Source organism: Telmatherina bonti (assembly GCF_933228915.1).
Source record: "Telmatherina bonti genome assembly, chromosome: 5".
Classification (NCBI taxonomy): Eukaryota; Metazoa; Chordata; class Actinopteri; order Atheriniformes; family Telmatherinidae; genus Telmatherina; species Telmatherina bonti.
Genome location: NC_136623.1, coordinates 31,459,859 through 31,486,482, shown reverse-complemented (window position 1 = coordinate 31,486,482; position 26,624 = coordinate 31,459,859). Strand labels below are relative to the sequence as shown.

Below are 26,624 nucleotides of genomic sequence, written 5' to 3'. Positions count from 1 at the left end.
AAAAGATTTATTAGTTTCATGTACATATAGTAAGCGAACAGGAAATATCAGTGCAAACATGTGAGATCCCATATGTCTTTATAAATAGCATTTACTGTACAGTCTTTCCTGTTCACATGGTGTCGGCGTTGATGTGGATGTGGCAGTAGGATGCAACGACTCCGGCCAAAACTGGAAGGATGTGGGGTAAAGTGAAGAAATGGTCTGGTCTTGGACAGAAGCACAGCTGGATTAACACTACCTGAAGTTTGTTAAAGTTTCTGCGCTGTCCTTTCAAGAATGTTACTAATATATTCCATTGAAGGTATAATTATTTAAAAAAAAAAAAAAAAAAAAAGAATCCAGGATAAAACTAGAAAGGATGTAAAAAAAATCTAAATTTAAAAAAAAAAAAAAAAAAAAAAAAAAAAAAAAGAGCCACCTCTGGTCAAATTTCAAGGCTGCTTGAGCTGCCGTGGTGCTCCAACAGACAACAGCGAAGAGGAAGAATGTGGCCAAATGCATCTAAGACATGGTGATCTGCATGGACTCCAGCATCTCCTCCACGGCCTTCATGGAGCACTTGTTCTCTTTGTTCCCACGGCCGGCCAGCTGCTCATTATTGGAGGAAGATAAGATGCAGAAAGAAGGAGAAAGGGAGGAGAAAAAGATTTAATCTCATTAAATACACGTCAACATGGCCCCACAGAGGCAGTGATGCCTCATCCACTCTGTAGCACACTGCACCAAACATCTTTGTCTTTGTTTGGCGAGAAGCTGAGTGTTGATCAGACAGATGGTAAATAGGTCATGCAAAGTAAAATTATACCTCTAATCAAAGTTTTTTTGTTTTTTTTTTTAAATGTTGTATAAGGGCCAGTTTTGATGACGGGGTGCTTGGAGACAGGATGTCTATATTAGTCCACTTCCATGGCCTCCAGTAGAGGAGTACATAACACCCCACACTGATGTCGGCTCTGTGTCCAGTTAGTTTCACAGGAAGTGCCGCAAATCCTAATCCACATAACATGTATGAGATTACTCATGCATATGCATACAGGCACACGGCTTTTCTACCCAATTTAATTTAGCGACCGAGAAGGCAAGCCCTCAAAAAATACCAAAAGGAAAGATGACTTCCTTAACTCTGGGCGTGAAGCCAAAGATTCGTCCAATTAAAGCTCACCTCACGCCAGACACAAACATCTTTATTAAATATTTCCAGTGGAATTTAAAAGAAACATGGTTGGGATTTTAATGGTTAGCACAGATCTGCGTTATTGACGTCATGCAGAAAACACACACGTACCGTGACAGATGCAAACTCCAAGCTGGATGTTTCACCTCCTGAAAGCCTGAGTTTGTCGTTATGACTGTTTATCTTTAATAAATTCAGACTAAATCTCAGATTTAATAAGCGATTCTGAAGCTTCTTTTGTCTTTGCATTTGTAGATGTAGAATAAACTGTTAACTGATGAAAGTTTTCCAACCCCACCAGTGCTGCTTAAAGGACTAAATGTTGGTCAGCTGGGGTCTTGCTCCTTGTGTACATACCCCTCTAGTAAATCTTTGTATCTTTATGGAGTGAAAATGATGATTTCCTGCAGAATCCACATATTTTCTAGTTGAGAGTTGCTCCTCTCAAATCTTTGAACTACTGACACAGTGAACTCTTGCATATGATGCTCATACTCTCTTTTAACACCAAATGATCCAACTGCCTCCTTGTCTGGAGCTGGGAAATACTCTGGTCTTACTGGTAGCATCAGACAATGTCACAGTCTAACATGTTTCTGGCTAAAATTTAAAATAGGCAACAAAACAGTTAAAATGATCTTCAGATCTTCGCTTCAGACCTTCTGATCAACATTTTACAATGAGCCTCATTTTCATCTGGCTTGTGGTTCAGACTTTAAACACAACAGTCTGCACAGTGATCTCCAGTCCACATATAAGGCGGCACCTTGTTTAGTTCTCAAAGCTGCAGCCGGTCCGTCCACATCCGACCTGAAGAATAACAGCATAACAGTCACCGCTCAACAAAATGCACGCCTTGCACTGATTTGACACATTTATTCGTTCCACCTTTGGCCCTGCGCAGGCCTCCACAAACAGGATCCAACTGTAGCCTTAACCTAGCCGAAACTATATTTCCATGGCAAAAGTTTTTTCCTTCCTCTTTTGCCAAACTCCGTCTTAGAGAGGGCAGTTGGCTAAGGTATACAATTTGCTATGTAATTTCCAAGGGTGACTCATTCATCTAGTTTTAGTATGTGTGTGTGTGTGTGTGTGTGTGTGTGTGTGTGTGTGTGTGTGTGTGTGTGTGTGTGTGTGTGTGTGTGTGTGTGTGTGTGTGTGTGTGTGTGAGAGAGAGATGGTGTAGTGTAGCTGTAATAATCAGTGCATTTAATTGCTTTGCTGCCTAATGCGCCATTACTCCAGGCCCAGAAGTCAATTATGTGTGCAGCCTGAGGTGAGGCCGCTGCATTAACTCCTGCCCTGCTCAACAGCAGCAGCAGCAGACCAGACAGCTCCATATCTATTTAGAGCATCTGATAATAGAGTCAGGAGGCAGCAGGAGCCTGTGGTCCGTGACAGAGGAGCTGATCAGAGAATTTGTGCAGGAAGACAACGCATGTAGTCCAGCATTAAAGAACCTGCACCGTTTAAACCACAAGTCTCCAAGTGTTTAAACACGTCAGCCGGCCCCACCAAGGTTATTACTTCTTTTTTTTTTTTTTTTCTTTCAAGTCAGTTGTGACCAGAGTTGTCAGCTCCCACTTGAGCTCACCTGCCTACCTTTTCCCAACGTTGAGGTATGACAATCACCAGGTACCCAAGTCTAATAAAACTGGACGACTGACACGAGCAACACTTTTAAAGGGGGCATCAATCCGCCAGCACCAGCGCACAGCAGCTCGCAGCTGTCTCACAGAGGCCCACATCGCTGCTCCTTTTTAAAGCATCTCAGAAGTCATTTCACTTGAACTGAGGCCACCTCACACCTTGTCATTTAACATGTCACACAGCAACTACAACTGGAACCTGAGTTGTATTGCGACACACACATACACACAAGGTAATAGTGACATTTCTGAATTCAACGTTGTGACATAATTTCAACAAAAACTAGAAGTTGTAGTTGTGTGCATGAAGCTCATGTGATGTTCCCTGAAGCATGACGAAGGGCTCTCATTGTCAAACAGCACCAACACTGCAGAAGCTAGCTTTTAAGCTTTATAAAGTTTAGATAAAATATACATTTTAATTACTGAAAGACAATGAAAATGTTGGGGGTTTTTTTTTGGTTTTTTTACTTTGTCAGTTTCAGCTTTCAACTTTATAAAAGAGAGTAACCTGAACTGCTGCAGACATGTAAGTGTGTGATTTTAAACAACAAACATCACTGGGAACAGATTTATTCCCTTTCTGGGGTAAACCTCCCGACACACCTGGTGTAAAGAAAATGTTTAACACAGAGACATGTGCAGCGCTACTGGTTATGTTACCACTTTCAGAAGGAATCCTTTCAAAGAAAGACTCACAATATCTGTTGATTACTGCTGCAGGAGGCAAACAGACCTTGTTCCCTACTGGACTCAAAGCTTTTCTGTTTGGGAAGATGCAGACATGCTGATCAGAGAGCAGTGTAAAGACATCTAAGTGACAAATTTTGTCCAATCTATTTTTTAATTATTATTTTAACGCCATAAAGAGTAGGGGTGGGCAAATCGAATAGAAAAATTGAATATCGGGATTTTTTTGAATCACAATTTTAAAATTTATTAACAAAAATAGATTTTTTTTTTTCAAGTAAAAATAATCCATTATAAAATTTTGGGCATTACAGCGGCAGAATGATGGTTTAGCTACTGTGCTGTTATTTCCTAATTGAAATCTAGAAAAATGATGAGCAAAAAAAAGTTTTGTACATTTTTTTTGTTGTTTTTAATCTACAAAAATCAGCAATATCAAAGAATTGTGAGAATCACAATTTAAATCGAATTGGCACCAAAGAAAAGTCTGAATCGAATCGGACAAAAGCATATCGCCACAGCCCTAATCAGGACAAAGTAAAAAGTTTGGCCTTTTCAAGACACAAAGCTGCTGGATGTTTAACCAGGATTACATTTAGAATGAGTCCTGCGACGGACTGGCCGCACCCGCCTCGTGCCTCCTAACTGCTGGGATAGGCTCCAGCTTTCCCGCAACCCTCAATCGGACTAAGCAGTTTGGAAAATGACATTTTGAAGCATGTTATTTCTGACAGACGTGTCGGACTGTTCTGAGGGCTCCATGTATGAAAAGTGTCAAAGGGACAAGTGGAATCATTTGTGCTGCCACAAAATCTTCAGAGGCTCAGCAGGGAGCATCAAAGTCAAGAGGTCACAAACATGCTGAGCAAGTAGCCACTTACTGTGTTTGATTGTTGGGGTTCTTATACTCTAAATCAAGAACCAGCAGTGATTTAAGACCCCCCTGCTGAGTCTTCTCATGTTACCACTATAATTGACAAAAGAGCAGACAAACACACCGTAAAGATGACTTCCAACTGCTGGCCAGGATGTTCAGACCTCACTGCAAGCAAACACACAAGCTTTGTACTTTTTGCTAACATCGGAGAGCGGGTCTGTCTGACTTAAGATAATCGTTGTTGTTTTGGAGAAAGGAAAAGAACCCAGAAAGCATCTCTTCGTCTTTCAGTTTGGTCAAAGCAACCTCCTTTTTGCACTCATTCACAACAGCCAATGGCCAATCAAGGTGAGCTCTCACGGAGATAACGCCAAGTCTCAATGATGTATCTTCTGTTAAATAAATAAATTAAATAGAAACATTAAAGACGCTGGATTCTGTAAAATGACACTGGGGCAAATACCAAATACTGAGAAACAGATGTCCAGTTGGTGTATGGGCAGACTTCCAGACTGTTTGCATCTCTTATTAACACGTGTAAAATGGCTTGATCAAATGTCACCACAATGCTTCATGTTCAAGGCGCTTAGCCTACATCACATACACATCATATGTTCACATGCACAGTCTAGCCCAACGATAGTTCTGACCCAACTAAGGCTTGTTCCATCCTCCACAGGAAGCAAGAATTGAGTTCTTGTTCTCGAGGCTGCAAGAACAAGAAAAAGCTTTTTCATCAGGTCCATATATCCTCCACAAGAAGCACGTCTGCAGCGGGGAGGAGATGTCTGCTTTCATGTGTCATAACCCTGGTTGTTACCTTTTCCTGGCGTCTTAGTGCTCAAGATAACTTAAAAGGTCACGGACGGATTTTTATAAAAATTTCATGAGTTGTTGGAAATGTGAAAATGAAGAAGGTTGAATTTTGGTTGTGATCCGGATCGTCGTTTGGATCCTGGAATTTTCTAAAAGGATTATTTAACATTGTGCTTGGCGGAGGTTTCTGCTCTCCGAGTGCTTTTCTAGTTTCATATTTAACGAGCAACTTCGTCCGCGGCAGGGCGGGTCGTGCATGCGGCTGGGCGGGTTGTGCACGCGGCTGGGTCCGAGTGTTTTAATGCCACATGTAAAAATGTTCGTACTTTCTCACCACCTCGATCAGCTGTTTTATCAAAACAATCCGTTTTACCTGCAACAGTAAAAACGCAGAAGCAGCAACTCCGCTTCATGCTTTCTCCGTGTTAACCACGCCCATCTCAAATGTCCGACCAATCACACGATACTTCTCGGAGCCCCGCAAGAAAAAAAGTTCTGTCAGCCTGATGTGTCGAGAACTGTCCTCAAACACGTCCACGAGAACAAAATGGGGTCATTTTCTTCTCGAGAACAAGAAAAAAAGTTCTCGCTTCTCATGGAGGATGGAACAAGCTTAAGACGTCTAGCTGGACTACTGTACTGGTCTCACTGGATCCAGTACAGATAGAAGGGACCGTCATTTATTGACCAACGCCAAGTCTACAGTGAGTGAAGATTTATCCTGGTTCAGGCATTCATATCAGGGTTTTTAGGGTTAAATATTACTTAATGGACCAAAACAACAAACAGTTAACTGGTGGGAGTGAAATCTGTATGATTCCTTTTGTCCCCAGTAGATATATTCTATCCTTACTGGTTTCTTCATGTGTTACTTTAGGCTCTAAGGCTGAGACAGGAAATATAGAACATGTGCAGCATATCTAGGTCAGCTTGGGTCCACATAAACATACATACAGCGGAGTAATTTGACCCCCGACCCTTTTTAACTGGGTGTGTTCTCCTTTAGAAAACTGAATTTCATACTATTTCAGCTGAACAAACAAGTATTTAAGTCAGATCAAGTCACACCAACTATGTTTACATGGACAGAAACATTCAGATTAAAACACAGACTGGAATAAAAACGCCTCATATCAACGTATCATTGCAAGAATCTAATCCAATAATCTGGATTTCAATCGAGACAACAAACAAATTTAAAAAACATGTTACAGCCAGAAGGAAAAGACCGCAGAACTGTTCATGTGACATTTATTCAAACATTTCGATTTTAAGCTAATTAATATTATTAAAAGGGGAGAAACTAAAACCGGTAAGATGGCAGTAAACAGCAGTAATTGTTAATAATGAGAATGTAAAAAACAAATGTTTACTCCACTCAAACGTGCAAATAAACACGTTTAAGGAATGATCAGAAAAACAGTAGAGGTGAGAATAACTGGCCTATGTGCAACATGGCTTCTGACACAATAAGTCAGTTGTTTATTTATGGTTTTGTTTTGTTTTCCAAAGTAAAAAACATCCTGCAGCCACAGGCAGGGCAAATGTACTAAGTATACTATTGTTTCAGTAAAATCCTAAATAGTTTACAGCGACCTCAAAAGTATACTTCCAACCAGATGCTCAGACGGCTCCTGTAACTGCCTTTTGTTAACACTGCAACATGTTTTGTTATGTAACAGAGGAAATAAAAGAATGAATACAAAGAAACATAAAAACTAGGTTTGTGATGTTGGAGTAAAAGCTTTTAAACCTTTGGAATCTGGTTTAGACATAATAAATGCTCTTTGACTAGACTGAACTTATAAAGCAGCTGGTTGGAAACCAAATGATTAAAAATATTAATAAAAAGTTTAAACAAGGTTTGGGACCACCTAAACTCCTGCCAGATCAGCCTGCTGATCACACAATTAGTTTTGCATTGTTATTTTCAGAGAATCAGCGCGCTGAAAAGCTCATTTCTGCTCCTTTCTGAAGTTAGCTTGTGGGCTAAAGTGTTTGCAGACATTACGGCTTTAAGTCAGCACATTAACAGTAAATGTACACGGACACACTGAAATTCACTTGGGCTGTTATTAACATACTGGAAGGCAAAGTCAGCCATGAGGTCCTCTGTGCATTCAAGGGTCATTTGGTGGTGAATAATTTTCACATTTTATGCAAATAAAGAGGTTTACAGAATGTCTGCATATTGTATGCAAATTCCTTCTGAGAGCTTAACATAACATGCAAGGCTGATTAGTGGTTTTCTGTGGCTGGGGATGGAGCAGTGTTGCGGGGTAAAAGTAAAAGGAAAAAATGCAGGTAAAACTCAACATGTGGCTCACCTTATAGGCTCTATTTATTTGCGCGGCGGCCCAGGCAGCATATTTCATATTGTCCTTCTTCACCTTGGCACTGACTTTAGGGCTGGCAGCAATGTGACTTGAAGACTAGAGGGGGAAAAAAAGGAAGAAGCAAAGAAGTGAAGAGGAGAAGGAGTGTTCTTATATCAAAACTTGGTGAAACAGCAATAAAAGCGTAATTGAGATGAATGTCCAACCACTCTTACCATCTACCACTCCACCAGTCATTGTGGCAGAATGAAGAGAAAAAACAGACCTTGGCCTGATGACACAGGGGAAACCGTTTATGGGGAGGAAAAAGTGAGGGTTTTAATGCTTCATACGTAAATTGTCACTTAACGGGGCCTAAATTCAACACCATCGAACCCAGTGATGAAAGGAGCTTGTATGTTTCGAAAAAAGGCCCAATGCTCAGAGAGAGGAGCGCCTTGTGAATCAGCGTCTCTGCTTGCCCTGACAGCTCCCCTCTGAACCACAAATCCCATGTCTTTCCCATGTTCCTGCCATCATCTCCACACAGCAAACCCCAGAGGGTTTACCCTGCCTGCACTTCAAAGCCCTCCCTACCAGTGTGCTGAAACTTTAACTACACACCAATCAACCTGGCTCTGCTATTTTCTAAAAAATGGTTTGGCATCTGTATTTTTTTTTTTTTTTTTTTTAGTAAGCATTTTCTTTATTTCTATTTTCTTTTTAACTCAGGAGAAACCTCAATTTAGATGATGTCAACCCTGACAGGCTATCCCTGAATAACAGCGTGCACCATTATGGAGGGGAATTCCCACGCATGTGTTGTCAGTAACCAACCCACATCCCAGCTGTGGTCACTGCTACCAAGTCCACTGTCACACTGACTCAGATGGTGAAAGTTTTCTGCCCTTTCACTGAACCTCCTGCACCTGTTGATATTTAAACCACTGTGACAATCTACAAAAACGCTCTTGAGAAAGATTTCAGATTACAAAGAATAGAATTTATTCTCAGCTATTCATGAAGAGAAAAACTGCAGCTTCAGAGAGAACAGAGGTGAAAGTCTTGGACATGATCCTGTCCTGCTGCTTTTGTACTTGCAGCCTCCACCTTTGGGGTTTCAGAAGGTCTTGACTGTGGTGTTTGGACTACTTGAAGCATCCCAGTGCAGAATGGGGGAAAACATTAGGGTTCTTCACGAGACCTGCTTCCCTTCTCCGCCTTATATTTCCTCCAATGCTTTGTTTGTGTTTTTATGTCAGGTTTCCTTTACATATAATGAACCGGCAGAAGCGGACAACACCCTGTTTAAACAAATATGTACTTGAAAGGGATTTTCTGCAAAGGTCGCAATCAAACTGATGCTTGATTGGATAATTTGCCAGTGACAAAATACCTGCGGAGATTGGACTGCTCTTGTGTTTTTCTCTCTTTGTTTTCTTTTTTTTTAATCCACTGGTTATTTATCTAAGTCAAATCATAAAGTTCCACCAAAGCCTGGTTATTGCTAAAATAAAGCACTCCAGAGGGGCGGACTTTTCCGATGCTGGGGTTCACTGAGTCAGCAGTGAGCTGACCTGTCTGAGAGCCCCTTCTTTGTTCCCCACAAAAGCACACACAGTCTTACTTAACTCACACTGTGGCCAACCTCAACCTTGACAAACCACAGGGTTACAAAAAAACTCTGCAGTTCTTCTTTTGCTCTTCCTTTCTCTCTCTTCTTTCTTCATGCAATGCAGTACTCACCATATAGAGTCCAAACAACGCCCTCACATTTCGGTTGTTTAGCCGCAACGCCTGGGCAAAATACTTTCTGGCCAGCTCCAGGTTTTCCAGCCCCCCTTGAGTGTACTTCACCTGTGTGAGGAGGCATTCAACACGGCCAATAAGCTGTGCTAAAGGGCAACTCAAGCAATGACATCTGGATAAGCAAGACATGACCACCCAGTGTAAACACATCTTCTTTCATGCGCATATATTCCCAGTGACGTTAAGTGTCTCTCTGTGTTAGAAAGAGGCATCATTCACAGAGAGCTAACATTCACACCACAGCTTTGCCCCCAGGTTTGATGACGGACATCCAGGCGCGTACCTACCTCAGCGTACTGCTCACAGTACAAGTGATTGTGAGGATTGGTCATCATCAGCTCCTCCAGACAAAACGCGGCTTTTCCATAGCTGTGGAAATGACAAGGCAAACAGTAAGCCGATTGATACAGCTGCGGATGCGTCATCCTTTAGCTTGCTCAACTGTGAAGCACAACGTCTATGGCCAATAAATTCACAGGTATAAATCTGATTGAAACAACTTGGGGTTCAGGCCAGCTTACAAGTAACAGACATACGACATACGTTACAGAAAACGTGTAAAGACCCACCGGATGACAGAGTTTATTTACAGGCTGACAGTAAAGACTACTTAGCGCAGGCAGCTGGCAAAAGGAAAGCCTGTGTAGTGTGGCGATTCTTCCTCCTTTGAGGACAGTGAGGATCAATCTCCCCCATCTGTGTGTTTTTTCTGCTTTTAATGTGTAGTTAACTACCTTCCTGAGGTCAGCACTACAGTAAGAGCTGGCAAAGTGTGTCTGTACTCAGATGAGATCACTTCTCAGCAGCACACTGCTGAGCTGTTGACCTCACACTAATCTGCTGCAATTCCACTTCTAATACACACTTTTCCCTTCCCAAGACTTGGCCACAGTGAGCAATGATACACTATATCATTAAGCACAAAGCAATAAAACGCCTGCACACCTAACTAAATACAGACAAGCACATGCAGACCAGCACAGACCTAACAGAAAATGGGGCTGGGCTCTGCATGCATACATACATTCAAACAATCTCAAGTTGTTTTTTATTTATTCTGTAAAGCTACTTACTTATTTACTTTGTTTGCTTTGTAAGGTTTACCATGTTTCTGAGCAAGCTACATTTTATGCTGGTTTGACAAATGAAGAAAAAGCTGCACCATAACAAACCATGAAAAACTAAAATGTGTGATTAAAATCCTGCTTTGCTAAACTAGTTGAATGATTAACAGCAAAGCCAGAGAAGAAAGGTGGGGAGGCAAAAAGAAAGAAATAAACAGTGGGAAGGAGTTGAGCTGAGGGAGAGATCAGAGGGCTTGAAGGGTTGGGGGCTGCTTACAATTACCACTTCCTCTACATAAAGACTTTCAGATGTGCTCGTGCAGTGGCCGTGGCCTGCAACAGAGCTCGCTCCATCAGCCATCAACCAGAATCTTGTACCAGAGCCAGAACCTTACCTCCTCTACTCTTCCTCTAAACCGTCTAACCCCACAATCACCAAGCTCCTCTCTGACGGCTCCTAAGCTCACTCTTCACCGCAGAGCTTCAGATTGTAGCCGTTACGACGTGTGAGACAGAAGGAATTGTATTTGTTTCTTTTGGAGGTCAGTAAAACTATCAGCGGCGGCTTTGCTGCTTTTTAATTCAACATTCTGTGTAAAACACAAAAAGGGGTTTAGACTTGAGGAAAGTATGTTTGAAAAAAATGACTACAATTTAGCATGCAGCTTTGCATGACCACCTAGTCACTGAGGCCAGAATCCAGTGGCTCTGTTTAATGCTTGCTAACAGTAGAAATAATCTCCCGCCTCATCAGACAGAAGAATTGTTTAACAGCACTAACTCAGGGGCTACGTAGTCTGTTTCTCTTGTGTTGATGCTGGCAACTACAACAACTCTGAGGCGGATAAACATTGCTTTGTTTACAACTAGCTCCCGGGCTGTTGTGCAGTAAGGTGAGGATGGTTTATTTCTCTTATATGCTGCAGCATCAACCTCTGTTTTCTCTGGCTGGGAAGAGAGTGGGGGCAGGATTTGCCACCACCTTCTCCTGGGAATTTCATCACAAGTGTCTCTGCATCCTGATCTGTCCCTGTGGAAAAGAGTGGCGATAATGCCTGGCTATCCGGAAGAGGAGGTGGAGGGGAAACAGGGAGTTTGTAACCCAAAATAAAAGAAAAGAAAGCACAGAAATTGACACGCCTGTAGATAAGGGGGCTGTGGGAGTGAATGGTGTGATATTAGGGTGTTGGGATAAGCTGGGAGATAATCCTCTCACCCTTGGATTTCCTCTGGCTACTACAACAGTAAAGCCTCCCAGACAAAAGTACGAAATATCCAATAAGTAGCCTTCTTACTGTGCTACGCATTCCTGCTGCTGCTGCCTGCCTACCGGAGTAACCACAGAGGGAAGCATGCCCACACAGACGTACAGGCATACATACACACACATGTACAATAAACACAGTCAAACTAGCAGAAAGCGGTTCACTAACTTCTGAGTCCAGGCCGAGAAAAGGTGACGCAAACATTATTATGGTTTTTTTTTTGTTACGATGCCTTTGTCTGTCTGGTCGATTCTCCTTGGCAACTGAGGTATCAGTGGGAGGCCAGAGAGTCTTTCTGCTCTCATACATAGGAGAGGCAGCTTAAGACAGAAATCCTATTAAACTGCTATTATGTGACAAACATGGACAGAGCTCTATTCAGACCCCTGGCTGAGTTAGGAATCTTAACGCCTACCATTGTGGCCATCCAACAGCCCTGTAGCGATCAAGCCATCAGTCTGATGTGAACCCCTGTGAAACTGGCAGATACAGCCTCAACATATGGCTGCCCCGTTACGGCTCAGCTTCCAAATTGCTTGTAACTGAAGAAACATTGAATGTACTCTGTGCTCCTAACACTTATTTATTGCTGGTGTGTGAACATTTCATGCAACTAACACCCATTCATTTGCATTATGCTTACATAACACTATTTGCGACTGGGGTAGCAAATAACAATGTCAAGTATGAATTTGCACTTTTTAATCATGAAGAGTAATGTATGGATGTGGTATGAAATCATGCTTTCTGTGTCCATTTTTATTCATATCATTCAGTGACAGTTTGGTAATTATCAAGATAACTTGATGTTTTAAGCACTCCTGGTGGAGCGGGGGTCCCAAGCAACCACTTTGCTCGCATATGCCTTGGACTGCCTCTGCTGAAACGGAGTCTTACTGTGAAGGTCAGCAATATCACCACTATGACAAAAAAAAAACTATTTATAGTTGTGTACTGACTAATCAGAAAGAGAAGATCAAAATGGAGGACATTGTAAGTATGAAAGGATGTTTGATAAAACCACTGAGTCCTTTCTAAAAGGTTTTAATGTTAAGTTATAACATTTTCCAGTTATTGTAGAAACTCATACTGGACAACCTCTGTGCATGGTGGCAAGCAAACAAGAATTAGTATTAAAAAAGCACTCAGAGAGCGCAAACCTCCGCCAAGGCCTTTAAAAAGCTCCTGGATCGAAACGGTGATCCGGATCACCACCAAAATTGTATCAGTTCCTCCTTCCCACATTTCCAACAACTCCTGAAAATTTCATGAAACTCTGTCTGTAACGTTTTGAGTTATCTTGAACAAAAACAGACAAACAAACAGATAAACGTCGGGCAAAACAAAACCTCTTAGGCTGAGGTAAAAATATACTGACTCATGTTCGTTGATGTAGAGCTCCGATAACTCGTGCCATGCTTCTTGGTCCCCAACAAACCTGCAAACACAAAACAAAGTTCTTCTCCTCACAACTTTGCAAAACAGCAAATGGATCTGTAACATATTCAGGCAAAAGAAAAATGTCACAATGCCAATGCTACAATAGAGCTAATGACAGTCTAGATGTGCCAGCACTTGTGAAAGTGGACTCATTTTTAATTAAAATAAAAGCTAGAGGAGATGAAAAGGAGGGGGTCGCTGACCCCCAACCCCCCCTCTGGTAGGACACTCACTGTTCTAGATACTCATTGAGCTCCCTTATGGCTTCAGTGCTCTTCCCCTGGGCCTTCAGTATGGAGATCTTGCGCTTCCTTGCTGCCTGTAGAAATGAGAGTAAACAGGATTAGGACCTCAACTCCTCAAGTGTTTGTGTGTGTGTGTGTGTGTGTGTGTGTGTGTGTGTGTGTGTGTGTGTGTGTGTGTGAAGAGTCTGAGTAAATGTAAGAGTTATGTCTTCTCAATGCACCACAATCCCTTTTAAACTTCCGCTATGACGTGGAATCATTTTCCATAAGCGTAGTCTGCAGGGTAATACAAGAGCCATGGTGATAAAAAACCAAAGATTAAGTTAACTATGTCAACTTTATTAATGCCATCAATGTGGGACTTAAATGCCCATCAAGACATAATTGGAAATAGTTAGTGGCCATGTCTAGCAGGAGATGGGCACACAGTATGACTCAATGTTTGGGAGCTGGAATGAGCTCAGTGGCTGAGATAAAGCGGTGAGTCATCCTCTTACCAAGTGGGGAAAATGGCACACTCCCCCAAACCCCAACGCCTGTCCTCTAACCGGCACAGCACGCATCTACAGCTGCACGAGCCCCACTTACATCAGCTCAGCATTTCTGCTCCGTTTTGATGTTGAACTGACCTTAAGGTGGATTAGATTCTCATCAATCTGAATTAGAAAGTATTATCCCTGCTTCTCTGACTTTTCCGAGTGTTTCACTCCCCCACTACCCTCCTCCTCCTCCTCCTCCTCCTCCTCTTCCTTTTGATAGTGAGTGAAAACCTTAACAGGAGGCTGCTGCTCCATTAGGAGTGCATTGCCCTGCCACAGCCCATTTTATTTATGGACTGGCACTTGATTGAGTGGGGCTTCCTCTCCTATACTCATAACCCAAAGCCATTGATGGTTAAGTATGAGTCATGTCTAGGGGGCTGTAAATTTGGGGCTCCTTTGACACTTCCATCACAAGAAATCCACTTATCCATCAAGCAGGGACAGAGACCTGCTGAGAGACTGCAACCTCAACTGGCAAGCAATACTTCAGCTTTTGAGAGGAAAAAAAGGGAAATGGGCAACAGTAGAACATCTTCATAAGACAAGGAAAACATCTAAACTGTACTGCTGGAGAATAGGAGGAACTTAAGTGTGACGACAGCTGAGCAATAATTTATGGGGAAATTATAAAAAATAAAACAAAAATTACAAAACTTTACATCAAGAACTTCACTGCAACATGTAAATTTTAGGAATTTCACTCAAACATCAGATTAAATTAAAAGCTTGTGGATTTTTTTCTCATCCAATATAAAAAATGAAAATGATTAGAAAAAAACTGCAATAAAGGAAAGACTGCAGTGTTGATGGATGTGGTATTCTGCACTTGTACCATTGCCACAGTTGGGATTTTTTCTCCTCCCCTCATTTTTTTTTTCCCAGATAAAGAGCTACTTGGTGCTCAAAAGAACATATGGAAGCTGGTAGCCAGAAGAGTCACACGGCACTTTATTAAACGAGCAGCTATTCAAACCCACTCCCCTTTCCCCTCCTTTCTCTACCTAATGATGCAGAAAAAACTGGCTAGGGTCTGATCCCTCTGTTGTTGTGATTCTTTTTTAATTAGTGCTTTAAGGGGACTTTAAGAGTGAGGACTGGATTATTAACATCACTCCTGGCTCTGGGCTTTGACCTACCACAAACTTCCTTTATAATAAGAAACATCGGAACAAGGCTGCCACACCGAGAAACACCTGAAAACTGACTGATGAAACAAGTGAAGGAGGAAAAGATCTATTTAAACACCACTTTTTTTTCCCCCCAAGCAGTAGCTCACACACTTCCAGTGTTTCTGATAGGCCTGTCGCAATAAGCAAAAAGTCGATTAATCGCACGATAAGAAAAAATGTGAGCAATAAGTTTGCTGGATGCAATCATTTTCATTTGTCTTTCTTTTCTCTCTCTTCAGTGTCACATTTGTTTTAAGACAATATTAACTAAAGACGACAATACGACAGGCTTCCATCTGCACTTAAAACACAAGCATCAACATCAGTTTTCCCAGCTGGGAAACAAAAGACCTTAACAAACAGGCTAGCTCCATCTTCCCGACAGTCCACGATCACTGCGGTGTTTAACCGACAGACTGAATACAAACAGGACAGTGCAACATGGTGTGCACTCAGACAGTATGGTTGGTAGAGCCGTGCTGTCCTTTAATATTGTTATAAAGGCAACATTTTGAAAAATGTTGCAAACATTTCACAGCCAGTATGAAATGCCTGGATGAACAAACATGTTACAAACGGCTATTCCACAACTTTACAATGACATGAAAAATGACATACTGAAGGCAATCAAAGAGATTAAATTTTACCTTTCCACCTCTGGTCCAGTCCAAACATGTCCCCTTATATGAGCTTTACCATACACATTGTAATTCCTGTCTGGACCCTGAACTGCAAGTGTTTAGAGACCACATGTTCCAGATAACCATGTTGCCAAAACCCCAGGAGAAATCCTGATCTGTTTTAGCAGACTGGGGACTGGATGAGCATAAACTAGTCTGCACATCCAGCTAGATATTCTTTAGAAATTAAAGTATTTTGATCTTTGAAAGGGTGTACTTGGATTATTATGGCAATGTTGTTATTTTAGTTAAAAACGGACAACATGACAACAATAATCACTCAGTGCAATATTATCGTCTATAGCAATAATTTCTGAGACAATTGCATGGAAAAATTTGTTACCCTGACAGGCCTAGTTTATGAGACATGTTCATCTGAAATGACACTTCAAATGTCACTTGTCCTACACTGACACACATTTTCCTGTAGAATGAATTTGTTATTGAGAAGATAACTTCTTGAACAGCTTATTCAACAAACACTTGCTCTAATATCAAAGTAAGCAGTGGAGTTTATGATCAGAGAGTTGTTTAATGTTTAACATGTACTAACCTGTTACATCCTGGTATGTAAATGTTGTGGCCACTGCATAATCTAAGATAATCACATAAGTGGAGAAACTGCATTCATGCGCACAGACAAGCTTTTTGCCCGCTCAGTGGAACACAACAAGCTATGTCAGGGCTGAGAGATTTAAAGGATTTTTTGGAAAGAGCCATGGCAAGAAAAAAAAAAAAACTTTAGTAATTTTTGTTGATTCAACAATTCTGGTTAACGGGTACCACATCTATTCCACAGCCTGTAATTACAACAGCTCAGTTTCCAATCTCTGCTTCGCATGCTGGGATGCCTCGCAAGTCTTCTTTGTGGTCGCCAATTTTCCGCCATTTCTCAGGCCCATCTCCTGCCCTTCTCTTCAGAGCAATGTGGAGATCGTGTAAGCAGGAGGCTGTCCTCACCCCAAGACAGGTGACCCAAATGATGTCATCATATCGTTCCGCCACCCTCCATCAATGCTGACGGTGAGGATTGTGGGAAAAGGATCCAAGGATGGGAGCATGTTTGTGTCTTGTTCCATTCCCAGTCCCAGGTTTGACTGACAGCTTAAGCTCAAAAGGGTGGCAGCCTCCAGCATACAGAGACCAGGAAACGGGCCATTCCCTTTCCGAGGATGTCCCTGCAGACTTCATTAGATCTGTGCCATGTCGGGGAGGTGCCCTGGGATTCACTGAAATTACCACTCCCATTGTCAAAACAGTGGATGGATGCAGTGATTTTCATAAGATAACAAAACAAAACAAAACAAAACACAGATTACTACTGAAACCTGGCTATGTGAGGATAAACTTGCCTGCCTGACAGTTCTTCAGATGTTTGCTGTGGGATAAATCTTTCTTTCTTTGGTGATTGTTACGATTCCAATGACTTCAGTATCAGTGATGGATCTGGTTTCTGGTGTGATTTAAAAGCATCTTTTTTCCACACAAAACTCATATAGTCTCTCATTCACTCTTTTCTGATAGTTTTTCTCTTTATTTCTTTTTAACAAAAGCTGAAAGAATACACCTTCCTACTGATAGCTGATCATGTAGCTGACTAATACAGCAGAATGTTTTATACAAATCGAATAATAAATTGGACTCTACAAAACTATAAAATGCACATATCAGTATCTCAGTAAATGTAATCTGCAGCTCATCTCCTTTTCAGGCTATAGCTTCATCTTATATCATATCATGTTGATGGTAAGGAAGCTAGCATACAGGAAAAATAGACAGCCGCAGGTCACTGATGATGACAATTAAGTTGAACATTTCATATTCATAATGTGTTTTTTTAAATGCTACTTAACTCTAATTCTAGGCACTTGCTTTAAACAGTAAAAGAAAATCATCAAATGACTAAATTTACCATCAGGAAATATTACTGATTAAATTATTTACCACACATTATCCAGCTCACAAAATGTTGACAAACTTATTCAACTTTTAAACTTGTAACATTATCAAGGCAACAAGAAAAGAAGCATCTTCCTCTTTAACAAGTAAAATGAGGTGCATCTAAGCAAAGTCAGGATTCTCAGCCTGTAAGTAAGGCCTCCTGTAGTTTTCACACATACTAGCCACACAAGGAATACAAGAAGGGCAAATGCCAACGCAGTGCCAGCTGAACAAAACATCCTAAACCGATCCATATGTCCGCCTGGCACATGAAACTTGTACAACATCTTTGAGGGAAGAATACAGGTTTTGTAGCCAAAATAAACAAACTCATGGTTTCTTTTTTTTTTCTTTTTTTTTTTTTTAAAAACCTTAAAAATAAACTCTTTGCAAAGCTACATGTCCTTGTGGAAGTAATTAACATCAGGTACATCATGTGATGCGGGACTGGAGTAACACTTTGTAAATATGCAAGTTATTTCTTACTGATTAGGAGTAAATGGAAGAAAAGAACACAGATGTCAGGTTTATTTCTGACTTCGACGTGTTACTAAAAGAGCAGAGAATGACAAAGGTGGGACAGGAGCTTTGGAAGTCTGAAAGGTCCAATAAATCACCCTCTTCAAAGACCAAACCTTTATTTATGTTTTGCTTCCACCAAACATATCTGACACTGACTAAGAGCATGAATCACCCACCCCCCTCCAACCAGCTAGCCCCCTCCCTACAACAGTTTTCGGTTGTGTGGGTGACAGTCTGATCAGCACAGTGGTTCAGGCCAGAGAGGCCAAGTGGAGTTTAACTTTGCGAACTCCTACCGTTAACACCAAAGTGCTCTGACAGATTTAAAGCCCTCCATAAAAGCTGAGACCACAATGTGAAGCAAAGAGTGATGCTAAGCAGAGCGACGTTTGTCCTGCTTTTTGTCCATTTTACCGTGTTGGTGGGGTCATCTTGAAGGATCGCGTCATAGTGTTTGTTGGCCTCGTCGTACCTACGGGGGACACAGAGTGAAAAAGCCTACAAATTAGTTTTTCCACTAATTGCAACCTCACATGCATAAAATTCTGTCGTGGTAAAACTCAGACAGAGTTCACGGTAATCAGCTTTGTGTATACAGCATGGCAGGTTTCTGATTAAAGTGAGGCTGTACAGAAGTCAGTGGTGATCTAAAGAAGGAAATAAACTCATTTAAGTGCACGTTGCCAGTAACAGCTGCCATGGCAACAGGCTTATATCACCTCACAATGACTCATGAAATCAATACAAACACAGATAATTGTTTTGATGACTAAATTTTCCTCTGATGTTATTTGACTTGATTTGCTTTTAAACAAAATTTAACTTTCACATGTGTCCAGATCCTCAGATAAGTAAATGGTTCAGCTCAAAGTATTGAACGGAGTCCACATGATTCCATTTAAAGGGAATATTATGAGCTGTAAATATCAAATCATATAGTAAAGAAATCTGGAAGCAGGAGGCATGAACACTTCACTTGTCATGTCAAATCAGGCACTGATGTATGATTCTTGAACTTTTTTGCTACAAAGGGCATTTTCCAAGGCTGATGTTAGAGCAGCGCAAGCAGCTCTGTGACCAGAGATCATCCCGCCCACAGCCTGCAACAGACAGAAGCAACTCTGGTTCTCATTAGCAATGAGCAGCCCCATTTCCAGCACTGATGCCTTCCTCACATTCACTTTATTACTCAGCCACACTTTGGGAGATTTCAGATGGCACCAGGCAACCACTCACGAGCCACTTTGATTTGCTTTATTTATTTAAGAACCAAGTGTGTGTGTGTGTGTGTGTGTGTGAGTGTGTGTGTGTGTGTGTGTGTGTGTGTGTGTGTGTGTGTGTGTGAGAGTGTGAGTGTGAGTGTGTGTGTGTGTGTGTGTGTGTGTGTGTGTGTGTGTGTGTGTGCGCAGAATGGGAAAAGCCTGACTGTTTGAAGTTGTGTCATTCAAGTGTAGCTCTGCCTGCTGCCAATTAGATCTCAGTTTGCAGTTTATTTAATCTGACAGTGGTGAAGCAATCATTCTCAATTATCACATAAACTCAGACATAACCAATAAACCAGAAAAGGTGATTTGGGTGGGGGCAATAAACATTAAATTACTCTAACTTTATCTCACCTCGCCCTAAAATACTGACTGTTTATCCTTATTCCTCAGCTTCTATATTCCGATTGTGGTGGTATGACAATATTTATTTATGGGGCCACGACATGCTCTCAGTATAGAAACCAAAACAAGACTATAGAGAATAAAAATAGAGAGTAGAACAGGGAAATAAAAAGAAAGAAAGGAGAAGAGTAACAGTATACGGAAAGAACAGAGGAGTAGAAACCAGAAATGGCTCAGGGACCCTCAAAATAACAGTGGGATTCAACCACTTTCTTTCCGGCAATCCCTGACTCAAGCTGCAGGGCCACAGGACTCCCCAGCACCCGATCTTTGCTCTCTCCCATTACCATCTTCCCCTAAACGAATCCTGGGCGATCCAAAATCAACACGCCGTACACCGCAGAGATAAGGTGCTGACAGACACCCAGGCCATTGAGCCACTTAAAATCTGCAAACACTTTTACCGAAACCCTCCTCTCTCCGGAGCTTTTGGTACCCAATGCTTACCTTTCCAGAGCTTCCAGCCTCATGCCCGTTAATCGCTTCACTCTGTGGCTCTCTGGAAACTGCTTCCTCAGTTCCTGTAGACAGGTCTGCAAGGATGTGGGCAGAGGAGAGAGACCAATAATAGATGCCAGTATTTAAGTGGATTTTAAACTCTTGTTCTCTTGCAGATAGCAAATCTCTTCTAATGCAAATCAGCTGCTTGATATGGGGAAAAAAAAGAAATAAAAAGACTGGCTTGTTCAGGGTTTTGGCTAAACAGAACAAATGTAATTCATTGAAATAGCAGCTGTCATGAAGCTGTCTTATGAGAATTTGATGTTCTTCTATAATTCATTTGGGCAGCCACACCAGCTACTGAGGAGGAAATATTTTCGCTGCCACTTTTTTGCCTCCTCTACACAAAGCTGGAGTTTGCCAGTTCACATCAAAGAGAAGGAAGGAAAAAACGGCTGCAAACACTTTCCGCACACTTCTGAATGACATGGAAAAGTCCGCAGTGTGAGCTAAAATATTCACCCTATCCATCATGTCAATCCTGACCCTTCTGTTATTTATTTTTTGTTGTTTTGTTTTGATTTGAAGTCTGCTGGCAAGGTTCAAGAGATAGCCAAAAGAGTTGTCCGAGATGAAACATTTCTTTTTGATGATCTTTTCTGATCCAAATGCAGAGTTCATCATCTTCATTCATTCATTCTTTCATTATCCGAACCGCTTAGTCGAGTTCATCTTCCCAGACGTAAACATTTCTAAATATAAATTCATGCAGCTTCATTATGGCAAATAAATATGAAGGGGAAAAAATGCTTAACGCCATAAATGTTGGCCAAGTGCAGCTAACACTTGAAGCATACTTCTCAACTCATTTGCAACACCCTCTAATTCCAACCCTCAGTAAATTGTTTTTCCAAAGTACAGACAGAGTAATAATACTTGGCCAAATAAAAATCTGATTTTTACATTTGGCAGTGTGGCTGCTGCAAAGCAGTACTGGCTGTGACAGAGTGAGCGGCTAGTTTTGAAGCTCTTGGGTGTGTGAGGGAGCGTGTCAAAAACTTACCAGAGCCAAGTCATCCCGACTGCAGTCCAGCGCTGCGATCATCACCTGCTCATAAATAATCCAAACTGGGCAGAAGAGACGCAGACAAAGAGTACAGTGTTAATGCCTGTTCTGCTGTCTAATGCAACACGTGTAAAATGACATATTAACCGGTACACTTGATGTGCAAACTCAGAATCTGTCCCCGACAGCTGGGTTTTTACTGATGCAAGCCAGATTCCAGTTCATTCAGAGAACTGTTTCATTTCATTTAACAGCCGACGGTGCCTTTATTCATGGCAAACACTGTACAGATAATATTGTTTCACCCAAAGAACTCTGAGGGTGTTTTGGCTGTTTTTGTATTCTTATATTATATGTAATATCAAAACACTTTGGAGCATTTTACACACAATTTTCCGCACTACATGAAAAGTTTCCATCACTAGCTGTGTTTTGCCTTTGCCATCCATACAGCGGTGCATGGCGCTATGCAGAAATCATTATTATTAGCTGAAACAGGTCAAACACAGGGGGCTTCAAATGTCAAGCCATTTTTTCTGTCATTATCTACTAATAAAAATAAAGACAATGCAGTGCTGTGAAAATGTTTTTGCCCACATCCTGATTTCTTACTATTTTTCTAATTTGTCACACCTAAATGTGACATATCATCACACCAGACAAACATAACTCGAGTAAATACAAAATGCTGTTTATAAATGGTGTTTTTTATTTGTGAAAAAAGGCTCTCCAAGCCTACACAACCCTGTGTGGAAAAAGTATTTGCCCCCTGAACCTTATACCTGGTTATACCACCTGCAGCAGCAAGAACTGCAACAAGCTGTTGTGACTCAGTGAGTCTTTCACATGTCTGTGGAGCAATTTTGGGCCACTCATCTCCACAGAATTGTTTTAACTCATCCACACTGGAAGGTTTTCCAGCATGAACTTCCCGTTTAAGGTCACACCACTGCATTTTAACTGGATTTAAGTCTGGATGTTGACTTGGTCGCTCCAAAACCTTCATTTTGTCTTTTTTTAAGCCATTCACAGGTGGACTTGCTGGTGTGTTTCAGGTCACTGTTCAGATTCTTTTTATTTTTCTTTGTTTCACAATATACATTTCTGTAGTATGTTTTAAAACATTGTGCATCCCTCTTGTCTCATACACTGTTAAATTAGTAACCAAGTCTATAATTTGGCAAATATCCTGACTTGCCATTTGCTTTTTCAAAACATAGGCCAACAACATAGGCAGATTTGCTTTCTATTTAATAAAAACTGTGCCATGTACATGAGCCTTTTTTCCATATCCTGTGCTAACATGCCTGTTTTAACCCTTTTGATTTCTTTTGTTTTCAAATTCCCATTACTTTTCCTAGATTTATTTTGGATCCGAATGTAATTTACTTAGTAATTACTTTCTTGTCGTCTTTCAGATACAATGATTTAACAATTAGCTTCCCTCATATTGCAGCTTCACATGCACCCCATCACACAGACCCTTTCCCATTATTATTCTCTCTTACACAGGTCCGAATTTATTTATTCCTCTTTTATTTGATCTTTATTACACTTGTATTTAATCTTCAAAGTGTTTATAATTTTTCATCTTGATATTGTCTGAGTTACACTGATCTGATAGATTTCTTGTTCTAATCCCCCCATCTTTCAGTCATTTCATTCCCATGTTTTCTACCATCTTGTCCCCTTTCTTTTGTTCTTTTCTTCTGCATTTTTGGTACAATAACAGTTCTGGTATCCACTTCAGGTCTGAGTACTACTGACCAGTCACATTTCAGTGAATTTTGGCAGCATGCATGTAATTAGATGTGTTGAAAGCAATAAATAAAACACATTTTAGAGGAAACTCAATCACAAAATCATCAGATATAGTCTTACAAACGTTGTACTTTGAAAATTAATCAATATTCAAACATTTTCTCATTATAGCTAGATAGATAAATACTTTATTCATCCCCAGGGGGAAAATTCAGGGTGTTCCAACAGTTCCTTTAAAAAAAAAAGATAAATACATTAAATTAAAGATTAATATTAAACAGTCTAATTTCTGCTGCTTATGTTCACATGTAAACCTATATGGAGGTATAACCATAGCCCTACTGCTCCAGTTAACAAGACTTTCCTACTTTGTCCTAGTTTACACACGTGGTACAAGAATTGATTTATTTAATAAAACACGTCTAATGTTGCAACACTGTTGACTCGTTCAAAAAACTGCATCATTTCCACTCTTCTCCACGTAATCCCATTGTACCCGTAAGTACAGCCGAAATCACAGCACAGATGTTGTCGTTAAGTGACCTAAAGTGACAGATAATACTTTCTGAAACCACCATTTGGCACACAGTCTGAATGGGCTGCTCACAACTCCCTAAGTATTTAAGCAAAGCAAAGCTGAAAATACATAAATGACAACAGCTTTACAGGGAATTTAGCTTTAGCCATATTTATTTACAGTTTGGATGTTTTCCCGCCAGTGGTTGCACTTCTTCCTTTGTGTACGGGAATAGGACAGCGAGGCTGGTGCAGAGCACCTAGCCCAATCTGAGTCTAACTCAGCTTCCAACAGCATTATGTGGGTGTGTGTTAGCCCGGCTTTGAGAAGTTCAGTTTCATGCAATTTTGACTAATATGTTTACATATATTTCAAAAGTTCAGCTTTGGTCAGACTAACATGGTGATTATATTTGTTTTTCTAGTCTAATGCAATCACTGCAAATAAGCAGCAATTTGTCATTTCAGGATCAGATATTTATCAACTGGTACTGCCACATTTTAATGGACATGTTAGCAATGAGACACAGAAATGTTTAGTTTTTCAATCAACTTTAACATTATAAAAAAAAACTATTTAATAATTCAAAATCAGATCAACGCGGTACAAAGCCTTGACGAGATAACTGGACAGGCTGCACCAAATTAACATCAAATTAACATAAAATACAATCCAGCTCCACTCAAAATCAGTAGGTTATGCCAGAACAAACAAATGTTCAGTTTTTTGTGACTTTAACGACTGCAACTCTTGCTCTAATAAATGTCATCTAATTTCACAACCAAACTAAAGGTTAATTTCAAGAAAAGCCCAGTGTTTTATGTGTTTATGTGCTTTCTGTAAGGGTTAATTAATATGTTTTTTATATTGCCATAAAATAAAGAAACCTGTTATTTCATTCAGGCCTATTCAACCAATAACATAAGCCTTACTCTTCGGAGGCTCTGAACCCAAAACTCTGAAAAATCCCTCAATTGAAAATATTTTTTATGTCCAGAATGAAAAAAAACAACATTCAAACCTCAATACTGATACATGCAACCAGCCACTAGGTAAAGGTGCAGATTTGTCCAGATCAAAACCTTAATAATTTTCTTGAGCAACTAAAATTATCATGTTAATAACTACCTTCCTGACTGGTATTGAAAAAATAAACAGGATTATCTTCAGTTCCAAAAATGAAGCACTTCACAGTCTGCTTAGTCTGTATCTTAGACAGAATAACCTGAGTGATTTATTTAGTTTTAAAGAACTTACTGTCATCTCCAAGTTTAGATGCATGCTCACCGATGAGCTCCTCACCAACATCCACGATTTGTTCACTATTTCTGCAGTTGTCCTCTCTCCATTTACGCAGCTTGTCTCTCATCTCTGTGGACAAAACGTTTAACCACAAGGAAAAGATATTTTAACCACAAACTTGAATTTCACTATCTTAATTTCTGTGTAGAAATTACACTTCTGTTGCATTACCCTGTAACACATCTTTAATCAATTTGCACATTCTAGGTCACTGTTTCTCAAATGGGGTTACTTATACCTCTGTGGGTACTTCAAGGCATTCCAGGGGGTACGTGAAATTTTTTAAAAAAAACATATATCTTTATATGTTTTCTTTAAAACGTCTTTAAATAAAATAATATAAATGTAATAGTATATAAATATTTAACATATTCCAATAAATGTAAATAAATCCCACATTCTGACGTGAATTGAACCCCACTGTCGCCTTGACAACGCAAACAATGGAGTCCTGGTTGAAGCAATATAGATAATAGTAGAGATGTGCATAACTCAATTAAAGTTTAAAAGGCCAAACACAAATGATAAAATGCTGTATTTCGTGTTTTTTTCTAAACCAAAAGTACTTTCCAGTGGTTAGGAGGTACTTGGCTGAAAATATATTTTACAACTGTGTTGTAAAAAGGTTGAGAACTGCTGCTCTAGGTGATGTTGGTGACGTTTGAACCTCAAACTAGACTTTTACTATCTTAATTTCTGTGGAAAATTACACTTCTGTTGCATTACCCTGTAAGACATCTTTAATTATTTGCACATTCTAGGTGATGTTGGTGGTGACAATTAAAATGCTAAAGCTGCTCAGCTAAACATTTCATGCCGAGGAATATAGTCACATTTGCTCGTTACCACTATGTAATGTGCATGTTACACGGGTACTGTCGTGATGTCTGTCATTACCTCATGTCATCATGTCTGTCTTGTTGTATCAGCCTTTTACAAGTCATTCACGACAGAACCTAACTTTAGCAATAGCAACTGTGGTTAGCTCCATGCATTACTTACTATCGCTACATGCCCATTTTTACATGCTAATACGCGTAAAATGTTTTCATTAACTTGAAGAAAAATAAGCCTCAAACTATAAACCACGAAGAGACATGTTTGAAGAAAGTAATTTAGCAGGTTTTCGGCACTCCAGTCATTAAAATGACAGGTTAGCACACGTAGCTAATTAGCATTAGCTAAGCTGTGCACGCGCTGACTTCTCCAGCGCGCGCAGCTCCAGGCGACTTTTCTCTGAGAAAACTCCGATTACATATAAAAACAGATACTGATGAAATCATACCACAATGACACACGAGGAGAAGCTAAATATTCACTTACCTTCCCACCCCACGTCATACATTTCTGATACAGACGCCATCTTTTTTTCATATGACAACACACGCGAGGCGGACAGGGGCGCTGCCAGGAATTTTGCGGCCCCACGAAAGACAACGGCATGGACCCCACCACTTGATCGCAAATTTTACATTTTTGTTTTTGCTTCAATTGCTTCAAGCTAATAAAAAAAAAGTTTTCATGGGAATAATAAAGATCTAAGGCTGTGTTTAACCCTTCATGGGGCAAATGACTATTTTTGATCACCTCGTTTTCTTTCATATTCAACATGAAACCTTTTTTTTTTTTTTTTTGTTAATGTAACAACAGAATGTAGGTCTTGGTTCAT

The 26,624-nt window shown here is 40.4% G+C and overlaps 1 protein-coding gene across 1 annotated transcript; it reads right to left on the bottom strand.

Annotated features, from left to right (window-relative positions):
- On the bottom strand, positions 1-26,330 carry emc2 (ER membrane protein complex subunit 2). Its single transcript, XM_079240186.1, has 11 exons — positions 26,279-26,330; positions 24,911-25,024; positions 21,373-21,437; positions 20,316-20,401; positions 18,616-18,673; positions 13,336-13,421; positions 13,041-13,100; positions 9,621-9,702; positions 9,271-9,381; positions 7,537-7,641; positions 1-591 (listed from the first exon to the last, which is right to left on the bottom strand). The coding sequence occupies exons 1-11, from the start codon at positions 26,316-26,318 to the stop codon at positions 505-507; spliced, it is 894 nt and encodes a 297-aa protein (XP_079096312.1). The 5' UTR covers positions 26,319-26,330; the 3' UTR covers positions 1-504.
- Between the last annotated feature and the right edge of the window lie 294 nt (positions 26,331-26,624).

Coding starts and splice junctions, on each gene's coding strand:
- emc2 (XM_079240186.1), bottom strand. CDS start 26,318: ATGGCGTCTGTATCAGAAATGTATGACGTGGGGTGGGAAG. Junction 20,402..21,372: donor GTCGGGATGACTTGGCTCTG/GTAAGTTTTTGA, acceptor ACATCCTTGCAG/ACCTGTCTACAGGAACTGAG. Junction 7,642..9,270: donor CGTTGTTTGGACTCTATATG/GTGAGTACTGCA, acceptor TTCCCCCTCTAG/TCTTCAAGTCACATTGCTGC.